This window comes from Macrobrachium rosenbergii, chromosome 6 (genome assembly GCF_040412425.1).
Source record: "Macrobrachium rosenbergii isolate ZJJX-2024 chromosome 6, ASM4041242v1, whole genome shotgun sequence".
NCBI lineage: Eukaryota > Metazoa > Arthropoda > Malacostraca > Decapoda > Palaemonidae > Macrobrachium > Macrobrachium rosenbergii.
This window is the reverse complement of record NC_089746.1, coordinates 21,422,835-21,435,099: the sequence shown is the minus strand read 5'-3', so window position 1 is coordinate 21,435,099 and position 12,265 is coordinate 21,422,835. Positions and strand designations below refer to the sequence as shown.

At 36.4% G+C, this 12,265-nt stretch overlaps 1 protein-coding gene across 3 annotated transcripts in view; it reads right to left on the bottom strand.

The window, feature by feature from the left end:
- Positions 1-811: 811 nt before the first annotated feature.
- LOC136839301 (zinc finger protein 239-like) overlaps positions 812-12,265 on the bottom strand; it is a 36,446-nt gene continuing 24,992 nt past the window's right edge. For all 3 annotated transcript variants that reach the window (XM_067105163.1, XM_067105162.1, XM_067105161.1), the window contains exons 3-10: positions 10,281-10,503; positions 5,275-5,480; positions 4,973-5,083; positions 4,203-4,356; positions 3,185-3,363; positions 2,649-2,818; positions 2,310-2,475; positions 812-1,967 (exon numbers count right to left, since the gene is read on the bottom strand). In XM_067105163.1, coding sequence (XP_066961264.1) covers positions 1,909-1,967; positions 2,310-2,475; positions 2,649-2,818; positions 3,185-3,363; positions 4,203-4,356; positions 4,973-5,054 — 810 coding nt within the window. In that variant the 5' untranslated portion in view covers positions 5,055-5,083; positions 5,275-5,480; positions 10,281-10,503 and the 3' untranslated portion in view covers positions 812-1,908. The remainder of the gene's footprint in view (positions 1,968-2,309; positions 2,476-2,648; positions 2,819-3,184; positions 3,364-4,202; positions 4,357-4,972; positions 5,084-5,274; positions 5,481-10,280; positions 10,504-12,265) is intronic.

Sequence of the window (12,265 nt, the reverse complement as noted above, 5' to 3'; positions counted from 1 at the left end):
TTGTTATGTTTCGTCATATTATGTTGTACTATTCTTTTTAGCAGCTATAGTATAAAGCCGGTTAAAAATTCTGTGAAATGTATTTGATCGATATTAGGTAGTTGGAATTTCTCGTTACAAACACCTGAATTCAAATAATTATAGAATGGGCCCAGCTATGTTCGATGGGTAAGGGGAAGTAAAAGAGAATATAGTTTGTGATACTAATTTTCAGAGTAGATCAATTGCTAAGAAATAGAAATTTCAAGTTTTATTTTTGTATTATAATGATTGTGGTCACGGGTATCACCTCGCACATCACGTTTTAGCCCTAAGACTAATTAAACTTTCAACTCCTGCCCCTTAGAAGTGCTGTGTCCCTGTCACATTACAAAACCCCACTGAACATGACGTAATAAAGGTACATGTCATAATAAAGAAGAAGGAGACGGGGAGAGAAATATTTTAGAAATTATAGTAGCAAAAATCTTTTAGTTAAATATAAAATAAGCGATGTTTGAGAAAGGTAGTAGAGAAAATTACGAAAAATAGGAATATTAAGAATTAATATTGGAGAAACGATGGTATCAATAATTTGTATTCATAATTAAGTATACGAAGAGAAATATTGGAAAAATGATAATAGCAAAGATTATTATTAAAAGATTGTGATTCTAATATAGGTTTATATCAGGGTTAGAGACCTTCATCTAATTTAATTGATTTTAACACTTCTGGAATTGAATATTTTCTCATTTGAGATAAAAGACTGAAAGCCATATCACTGAAAATAATGACTCCTCTTACTGAACATCAAAATTAAAATACAAAATAATTCTAATATTTTTTATTAAAAAACAATAGTAATACATATTTTTGTATTTTTAAGTAATTACAAATGATGACATCCTCAGCATAAGCCTGCTGGTCTCATATGTTGCTATAGATTATGAAGTAACCTAATACTAATTTTAAATAAATATTTTTTTACAAAGTCCTCAGACTTATTTTGCTGCATCTCCGTAATGTGCACTATATCTTGATGTGTATAGCAGTAACACAGCTTGATTTTCTTATATGGCAAAATTTGCAATTTCCCTACAAACCTTCCTGTCATAAGTTAGATTTTACGGTATTATGCGTAAAGTTTTGCCCAGTATATAATTGAAATTGCTTTGTGATACTAAACTGGTAGCACTTGCAAGTTCGACATTCTCTCAGATTTTACAGAAAAATGGGGCTTTACATATTTAGATTATGTCACAAAAGTAAGGTTTTCTCAGCTGTTTTTTATCAGTCTTCCAGCGTGAAAAGATTTTGTCATATACCTCAGTTTTTTTCTCATTCCACTTTTCTATGTAAAATACATAACTTTTTTTTTAAATTAATAATAACAATTGACCAACGTTAACTGAAAATGAGTTATATATATCCTTTTAATTACATATGAAAGTCTCTACGGTTCTTTTCTTGACAATGGCAAATGTCGAAACCATATTTCACATGAAGTTTTACATAACTCACACATCACCTTTCTTCAACAACTCATAACTTTCAAGCTGTACTGTACTGTACACGGTTAAATATTATAATAATATATTAATAAGTCCATGTCATCTTCGCTTCAGTTTACTAGGGTACGATAACGCAGCAATGAATTCATCACAATAATTGTTGTTGCTGTATTATGCTGGTCTTGAGCCAGCACATGCACTTTCTCGTACTAGTTTCCTGTAATCACTAGTCAGTAGTTGCTGAAATATTCTTATTACACTGAGCAATAAGAACTTCGTGCACTACATTCAGGAATAAAAACCATTCCATCTTAGTTCTTAAATTAATTCATTCACCATTAGTTGACAACAATGATGATAATGATTAATGCTAATAGCAGTAAAAACTTCAGTATTTGCTAAGTTCCCTTGCCCATCACAGAACGCTCTGGCTTAGAGCGTTTGGAGGGGCGGTGTTGACATGCGTTTTGACTTCTGAAATAAACAGGGCTCTTTAGTTAAGCGGTAACGAAAGTCAGCATCTTGTTACTCAAAACCTTATAAGAACAAAGAACGTAAATGAACGTGAACAAATTAGATGTAAATTTTATGCAATACTTTATATCAAGGCAAAAGATAGATATATTTACTAACAATAGACAAGGAAAAGAACAAAAATAGAAAATTCCTCATGAATCATGACATTAGCGATCACCAACAGGCAGTGATTAGAAAAGTGTAATGTACACTTCGTATACCTATTGATTTCACAAAGCCAGTAGAGATGGGAATGCAGTAAGAGACTGTTTTTGAGAATCCTAAGAATTCTAGATTTACCTGAATGTAACAAAAGGTGGTTCCTGAGATTCGTAAGTTTACTGAAGCCTTTGCCACATACGGGGCATCTGTGAGGCCACTGCCCAGTATGCACGAAAGAGTGGCACCGTAGGTCACCCGGCGTCGGAAACGACCGTCCGCAGACCTCACATTTGTGTGGTTTGTCCTGTTAACAAGAATGTTAAGGTATCGATGATTTGAACATTTAAGCATGGGAAAAACTATCATTACGGATTGATAATGTTACGAAAACTCAGGGCGAACTATTTCCCTCATTTCCACTTATGCCCTTCGTTCACCTTTCTTTAAATAACGAGAGAAATATAACGGTCACGTCACCTTGATATGCGTCATCTTGTGGTAGTATAGATTAGAGCTGGCAGTGAACCGCTTTCCACACGAAGCGCATTGATGCGGCTTTTCTCCGCTGTGGATTCTGCGATGTGTATTCAGCGACGAACTAGTTGAGAAGCCTTTGCCACATACGTCACATATGTGGGGTTTTTCGCCTGTTGGACAAGAAAAAAAAAAACGCGACAGTGGATCGCTACAGTCTTTTTGTGTTAGGGAGCCCATTCTTGAATGAGCTCGTCGAAAATGCTTTTCAGGGCCGATTTGGTACTAAGTAATGAGCCGAAGAAAACTGCAAAAAGAGTATATTTGTTTTGAGTTTCTGTCTTTTCTTTAATCATAGTTACGCTGCCGTAATAATTTGTTAAAGCAATTGTTCTTTATCACAAATGTTCGTTCCTGAAAATGCCGAATCACCGCTATAGGATCTGGAAGCTACTTTGTCGTTAAATTAATTATGCGAACATGAAATGCGACGCCAGCTTGCATGAAATAATCAATTAAACAATCTTCATGTAGCCTACCTGTATGTGTTCTCATATGGCGCTTCAGGAGGCTAGGTCTGTCAAATATCTTGCCACAGACATGGCAAGGTAAAAGAGCCCTTTCTCTAGCTCGACGGGTAGGTGTCGGCGCCTCCAGATGAAGACTGGTATCGTACGACTTGGCAAAATTCTCGTGCTGGATGAAGTTGTCGTGTATTCTGGAAAGTTCAGAAGGAAATATTGTTTATTTAGCTGAAGTCTTAGAGACATTCATGAAGAAATTAAAGCCATAGGCCTATATATTAAAAGCTGTTATGGCACAAAGAACTATATATTCGTGAAAATTAAAAACTAGAACATTCGAATAAGAGAGGTTCTGCCTTTGGTCGGAATGGGGCCCTTTGGGAGGGCTTCCAGAAATTAACAATGTTTTTGATGTTGATGATAATAATTCAGTTACGTAAAAAAGTTAAAAAGATGGTAATGCTAAACTAAATTCAACTTTAAACGTGGTTAGAGAGCTAAAAGTTTTAAAGAAATAATTCATCTAAATATCCCAGTGGCCGGTCACATTAGGTGGACTGAAAAGTTAATCATTCTAAAAAAAAAAAATCTTATTAAACAGGTCACTATGAATAATTTTCAAAAATTTTTCCTGTTTAGATAACAAGGGGTAACTATGGCTTACCGTTTCATGTTGCGCTGATATTTCTAGGATTACTTATATATTTCTTTATTTTTAATCAACCCTGAAATCTTTCTTCATAGGAAAATGGTGTTATGATGATAAATGACGAATTTGGGAAATAGGATTTAATTTGATTTATTTAGTTGTCTGTCATCACAACGTAAATCAAATCTCGCCGTCGTCGTCGTCGTCGTCGCCGTCGTCGTCGTCGTCGTCGTCGTCGTCGTCGTCCTCCTCCTCCTCCTCCTCCTCCTCCTCCTCCTCCTCCTCCTCATCATCATCGTCATCATCACTAGCATGAAAAGGCGGTAGCAATACGTCTGACGAATCATGACAACACAGAGTATAAGGAGATGATAATGATCTCACCTGAGCAAAGGATCAGCGTAGGATCCCTGCGAGGCATCTGAGGTGGTCCCGCAAGACGAAAAGGACGACTCTGAGGAGACAGACCGACGTTCGTCGCTGTCTAACAAAGATGTCCTTCCTTGCATCAGGGGTTTAGATAAGTCTAAAGGTCCATCTGAGGAATGAGAATTTATGAGATTAGGCTTTCCATAAGTAGTAATACGCCAGTATGCATTCTTTGTGACTGGAAAAGCAACAGCTGGAATGATTTAAGGTGACATGACACGGAAGAGCTAGTTTTCCTTTAAAAAAATCCTACAGATTGTATTGACAAGCCCGATATAGAATCTCCAAGGATAAAAATAGTTTAATAATCCTTGCAAGACCGAGAGTATTAATACATGTAAATAACATGTATGAGGCCGTGCAATAGATTAAATCAGCGAAAATACTCAAAGGAAGAGTAAAATGTCACTATGCGTCATGGAAGGAAGGCAGTGGTGTGAGATATAGTATTCGGGGATATAGTACTGATTTTACATACATCCGTACGTATATTCATCAGCCTTTTGGTATTAAACCTAGGAGCAAATTTATGGCCAGATTTGTGTACATCAAGCTAGAATCCTCCATGGCAAACTGTCAAGAATAATACTAAATCTACGGTAAAGAACTGTTTCTAGAAAAAGTAAAGAGGAATATATTTGTGACGTGCATCAGTAGCATAAGTATCTATACTGTGCAAGATATGGCAAGAAAAAAAGTAAGAGAAAGGCCATGTTTCTCCTGACCTTGCATAAGCGTCTCAACGGCGCGTTTGTAGATCGACGTCGCTACAATTAGTCTAGAGGTACCAGTCAATTCCATCTTCATTATGTCTCTTGAGGCGGGCGAAAGTGATCCTGGATGAGAGCAAGATGTTAATGCACTATTCCGAGCAATTTTTTAATTAAATATGCACAAGAAATTAATGGAATAAGTGCAGATTTACTGCAATGAGCAAAAGCTTCTACGGTAGGCCTGACTGGAAATGTATTTCATCTTAAGTCTGCATGTGCCGTATTCCCTCAAAGCCACATTGCTCAGCACTTACCTTCTTTCGTCGATAATTTTGCATCCAGAGATGGTTTCAGTTTATCTCTGCAGAGGCTGTGGGAGTTGGGGAAGAAAGGCGGATAGTGGGGATTGCAAGTTGGGGCATAGGGGTAAAAGGGGAGCGATGGAACCAGGGGAAAGGTAGTCGTCAGACTCTCAAATGGCAACAAGAAGGCGATGATCTCTGTCTCTGGAGGAAGAGTCCTTGAGGAAAAGTGTCAAGTGTTTACAGTTAATAAACAAAGCAATGTATAAACAAGTGCCTGTAAAATTTAAAGATGTTATAATCATTAGATGATTGAAAGTATTTCATTTTGAAAACATCAGGTATCATTTCTAGAGCAAACTGAATGTTATTTTTTTAATCGAACGAAAAATGATAAAGGAATAATTGAGACAACTGCATAATTTTAACGGAATATTAATAGCGCAGTTGTGTTTTTATTCATTCTGTATCTCTCTTTCCTCATCCACTCCCACTATCAACAATTAACTAACATCCATGTACATAATTCATTGCTTAGGTGAACAAAGGCGTACAGTCCCAAACCATATCGTCCCTTGGCCTGTTCGGCAATCGAACGCGGATTCCTCGGTTTTAAACTTTGAAATCTACCAATTACACCACAAGAATCAATAGAGAGAAAGGAGGGTGGGGGTGGGGGTGGAGAAAGCCGCCATATCTTGTGTGACTGCATTCTTACGGGAAATTTAATATGGCCAATATGTGTAATGTGTGTATATTTAATACCTTGACACTGTCATGTCACAAGAGTTAATAATTACATGGAATAAGAGGCGAGTTTATGGTTTACTAGCAGGAAACTGATAAGTAATGATACACGAGAAGCGACTCATTTGAACATTTGTGTCCAAGGTAATGCCATGTGCGTGATATCTTTACCTGTATTGTAAAGGCGGAAATATTGAAGGAAATAGTATTCAAGATTCATTGTGGCCTCAAGAAAGTTTTATTTTTACGAGTTTGTTATTATTATTATTATTATTATTATTATTATTATTATTATTATTATTATTATTATTATTATTATTATTATTGACATAGCTGTAAATATTAAAGGGACGAACGTAATCGTTAAAATAGGGCTGGAAAATATTTAGGCCTATTCAGAATTACGAAATGAGTCTACTAATTCTTATTTTTCTCTTGTGAAATTCCCTAACTAAAGTCAATAAGAATCATTGATATAAAAAAAGCCAAGTTTTTTTATTTTTACCTTTCTCTAGAATTCTGAAAATATATAATAAAAAGAAAAACAGTTGGCCATCACTTCAGAATCACATTAACTCGCTTCGTTTTAGAAAACAATATGAAAAGATAAAGTTTGGAAAGAAATTAGAAGAGGACTCCAGTCTAAAAGAGGCTTCCTCTCTATTTATCAGCTCCAAACATTCCATTACTTAACTTCTATTTTTACTCATTTAGCTCTTAGTAATTTATTTTTTATTTATTTTTATCGTGTTTCTCTATGGAACCTTGCTTTGCATTTATCGGCCTTCCAAGCTTTTTTTCTGATAATAAGAATATTTCTATATTATTCAGGTCTTACTCTCATCTTTAGTACAAACTAAGTGAGCGCAGCGATTCAGAACACTGTCAAAAACCAACATTAGTGTTATTAACTACAATCCGAAGCCTCATCCCTGGAACGCGGTTGGTTAGCCAGTTCTCCCAGACAGACTATTTGAATCACTGGTTGCCAAGCGTCGTGCTATAGGGACAAACAAAGTCGTCAGAAAATAGAACGGGATTGTTGTGAGGTTGCCAGGTTCCATATCAAGTGTAGGTAATAATGTCTTAAATGTCTCGTTTGCTTGACTCACTCAGGTAGGCTATATGTAACTCGTGAAGACATACGGTTGTGGTTTACAATGTCGTCTCAGTTTGCTTATGCAAAAAGCATCTGCTTACGTGGGACGTTCTTAGTGGCCCTGTCATTCATCTGGAAGCGTCCAGACAATTGCCAAATTGCAGCGGAGAGCAAAAAAAAATTCTTCCAATCATAAATGTAGGAATTTTACGTTTCTTAGTCATATAGGAATAGCATTAAAATTGTTTATTAGGTTAAAAAAGTAATTTGTATTTATTATTCATTATATTCAAATACCTGTCACGCCGATGGCGTTCTCTATAAATGAATATTGGGGTTTATATTCTGCTTCATGTTTTTACTTTCAACGCAAGTTTTTTAAACAATAGAAAGATAATTTCTTAAACTTTATGCTTGCCCTCTAGCCTCAGTTTTCATTTAGTTTAAGGTTAAAGTCAGCCATAATCATGGGTCTGGTGCTATAGGACATGCCACCACCGGGCCGTGGCTGAAATCTTCATGGGCCGCGGCTCATACAGAAAACTCGATTGCGCCGAAGAAACTTCGGCGCAGTTTTTACTTTTTTTTTTATCCTTTCTGAACAAATACCTGTTTTCAATGCCTGCTGAATAAATTTTTTATTCTTTGTTGAACAAATGCATATTTTCAATCTGCAAAGTAACCTGGTTTTCAGTCTTCGTAAAACAACCTTCTGGTTTCAGTATTTGATGAACAACCTCTAGTTTTCAGTCGTTCTAAAGAGCCTTCCGATTTAATCTTTACTTAATAGCTTTTTTGGGTTTCAATCTTCGCTGTACAACCTTTTGTTTTCAACCCTCCGTGAAAACCTCCCTGTCGTATTATTTGCAAGAAAACCTTCTTGCTTCAGTCTTCTTATAACTCTTTCTGTTTTCATGCTTTGCCGAACAATCTTAAGATTTCACTTGACATCAAAACAACATTTTGGATTTAGTCTGTGCTGAAGTACCCTCTGTTTTCAATCTCGATTCTGATTTCAGTCAGTGCCCTGTTCCTTACTTTCTGTCTTTAGTGTTGGCCAAAGTGCTCTGTTTTCAGGCTTTGCTGAACGACCTTCTGGCTCAATCTTGTTTTAAAACAAATATATGAAAGTTGCTTCTTTGCTGTATTTTTTATAGTTATCATTTAAGGAACGAAAATTAAACAACAAAAGAGCGATCCCCCTTCCTTCTGAGAGATAGGAATGCAAAGAATTAGTGGCCTCATATCCTTCTTAAGGAAGGAAATGTAGTTGTTGGTTGCCATGTTTCATTTTACCCTTCTCCTCTCAGCAAAGTGAGTCTTGCAACTAAATGATAGTTGATCTTCTCGTTGGTACGTAGACCTTGCTAAGAATTAGGATGACTCCTTTTATATACACGAAAACTATCTCCCCCTCCTTTTTTTTCCAGCAAAAGTAGGTGGTCAAGTATCAAGTCCATTTAAAAACAAATATATTAGGCCTTCAACTGACTACCTCTCCTATTTCTCTATAAAAGCCAAAACGCGAAAATCTGTAATGAATATCCCGCCATTCAATTTCTGCCTAAAGGATGACAAGTTGTGAAGTCTGTCTTCTTATTTTCTAATGTAATAAGATTCCACTTAGTTGGAATGTTCGAATTCGTAGCTGCGGTAAAAGGCCAATAGTATTCTTAATTGGTTATTGTGTCAGTCGTCTTTTGTTTCAGTCGTCGTATCATTGCTGGTGTATTTCTTTGTATTCATTTGTGTCTTACGCGTTGTTTCAAGTTTTGTATGTTCGGATCGGCAAGCGTCCGCATGTATAGAATTATTGGAATGTAATGGGGAATTGCGTTATCTAGATGCGTAAATGAGATAGATCGTGGCAAGAGGCATCGAACGAAAAACACCGAAATAATAATAAAACAAATTACAGGAAGTCATTTTACTCCGGTTTAATCGCTCTAATTTCGTCCATTAAACACTTTTGAAGACATTACACTGTCACTGAAAATTGTTATACTGTATTTAGTAGTGACTGGCATTAGGCTAAAATTTCATCTTTTCGGCGTAATCGAGTGTTGGGAAACAGCGAAGCAACAATGTTTTTCCATAAGAGTACATAATGAAAACTTCTTTCGATCTGGACGATAAAGAGGGACAAGGAATAATTCTTGATGTATTCCTTGGGGCATAATAGGTCAATACTGATTTCTCATAAATAATTTCTAAATTACCTGAACTAATCTCACCTATATCATCGAGACATTTTACCAGTCAGAGTAAGTTATTGTTTTGTGAAATTTAGAACAGAGAAGAGACCAGAGCTCACTCGTAAAATAACAACAAAAAAAGAAAATTACTTTAAGGTTACAACCTTGTTTTATTTGCGACTTTGATTCCTTCTTTCAGCACTTGTATGAGAGTATGTTGTGAGAACATCAGATTTAATGAGTTTGCCCGGTGTTTTTCATTTGTAAAGTTTGTTGAACTGAAATTGTTTGACTGATAGGCCCATTGCAACTCGAAACTCGATCTTCTTTTCTCTCTCGTTGAGAATAAACAGCAACATAGAAACTCTTATATATTGGTAAAGTAATGGAGCTTTGAAACGAGGTTATTAATGACTTGTGAAATAAGGCAAAAAGTTATTAAGATTCATGCGACTGTTATGTAATAAAGGAGAGAGAGAGAGAGAGAGAGAGAGAGAGAGAGAGAGAGAGAGAGAGAGAGAGAGAGAGAGAGAGTGAGATTAGCACAGTTAATAAGGTTATCTGGGTTTCATTTACCATAGGATGGTATAATCGTAAATATTTTGGTGTATTGTTATTTTTGCTGTCATTATTTATCAAATATTTGGGTTTTGTGTAGTTGTTTTGTGTCAGATGATTTTGGTTTTTGTTGTTTTTGCTTCTAAAATGTTTGATTTTCTTTTTATCAGTTATATATTTTTGTCTTCTGCAGCTGTTGCCCGTCGGATGTTCTTGATTTATTTTCGAATTTTTCTTATCTACTATCAAATGATTTTGTTTTCTGTTGTTAAAAAGCATCAAATTATTTAAAGCTTCCTTGTTATTTGCCGTCAAATGCTTTTGCCTTTTGTTATTTACCGTCAAATGCTTTTGCCTTTTGTTATTTACCGTCAGATGTTTATACTTTCTTTTATTATACTAAGAAAGACCCTTCTTACCTGATGACCGTGAAGGCGATGGTGTTGTGGGATGGCAAAGTGCCCACCACATTCACCTGAGGAGTGTAATGGGGCCAGATGGTGAGGAATCTCACCCAATTACACTCCCTCACCGAGTAGACTCCCCGATCACTCCGTTCTCGACTCCTGCCGCGTCTGTCGCTGCGCCTCCTGCAGGAATGCCATCTCGCAGTCTCTCGTAGCTCCCCCAGGTGTGTCGAGGCTGATGACAGAAACAATGAGGTTGAATGAGGTGGGAGGGGATGTAGCATATTCATTATTAAATCATTCATGATAAAGAAAATTACTAGTCTGATGCAATTGCAGTTTAACTGTGTTAGTAAATTTGTTTGTTGATAAAAGTTAATTTGATCAAGCGTAAAGGTAAATTTGACTACTTATAAAAGGCACTCGACTCCTTGAAATAAATTAAAGTTTTTTAGTCGGAAAAAACGCTTGACTTATCTTGAAAGTAGAACTGAGTTATTAGAGGTAAACTTCATTACACATCAAAATCACTTTAACTGCATAAGAAAGTTAATCTGATTACTTATAAAACTGCATCCTCAAGTAGGAAGTTTTGACGATTGCCGGTACTACCATTTCAGTAAGTTTGATCTTCTATCACTACTTAAAACAGGAAATATTACGCCGGAGGAGAAGTTTCTTGTTCCCGTTGTGTTCTCGGGCAACTTCAGTTAACTAGACTTTCTGCGTATTATTATTATTATTATTATTATTATTATTATTATTATTATTATTATTATTATTATTATTATTATTATTATTCTGCGAAAATCGGTAATCATCGGATTGAATAGTTCAGTGACTGTACTTTCCTTCTTATACTCAGCTTTAGAACTCTGTAATGCTTCTGTTTTGCCGACTTATAAACTTCCTTCCTACAAGAGACAGCTCTATCGCTTACTTGGTGGTTATGCTCTTAACCATTCATTCTTTCTTGTTAGCGTTCTTGCTTTCTTCAACTTGTCCAGAGAAGGGCTTCAAGCTGACCGTGTAATTGACGTTTGCACCTGAGAAGTTTCAGCAATACACCTCATATAGGCTTCATGTCTAATGGGTTGATTGATTTGAATGATTAGAAAATATTTGGCGTCGCAACTTTCAGGGTCACTGGCACCTATCATAATGAATCTAATGATCAAGACGCTAGCATAGTCATCAGCCTTCTTCTCGACATCTTTCCCAGAAATTTTGGATAAACGTACAACAAAATAACAACTTTGCGAAAAGAGGGACTTCCTAGGCGCATCCGTGAAACGCAGTTTGAATTCACTCCTGAACAAACAGATGAAATGAACAGACGAATGCGCCATTAAAAAGAGCTTCCACGTGGGAAATCATTAATAATTTCTACCAAAAGGAATCCGAATCCGCCGAGTGAAATCGAACCGTCCAGAAGTGGTTTAGCAAACAATGGGTGATCCAGTTTCGTCTGTCTTGACGGCTAAGGTGTGACGCACCAAAACCTGATGAACTGTCTGCCTGGACAAGTGCCGGTATAGATGGAGGCTGGATATCTCATAGAGAGAGAGAGATAGATAGATAAAGAAAGAACATGGATATAGTAATTTGATGATGATATTCAAACCCTTATTGTTGTTGAAGTGAAACGTCGGGTTGACTGGACTGGTGTGTGAGGTGAGTGAGTCTGAATTCCCGGTTTAATTCTTGGTAATCCATCAGTCAGTATCCATTCAAAAAAGCCATTTTGCACACCCTGATTTGATCCAGTAGATGACACCTTTACGATTTGTCATTTCCATTTTTTATTCGCATATTCCTTTTGTTTCTCCTAGAATGCTCCAAGTTTTCACATCTTGTTGATTTCTTGGGGCAGTTTATTGAATACTGCGTCTCAGATCAACTTTCTTCTTTGAGCAGAAAGAGATATGCTTTGAAAGGTAAAAGGTAGACTGACACGACAGTAACTGAGTGTGAAGCGTCGTAGACTTAAATTAATG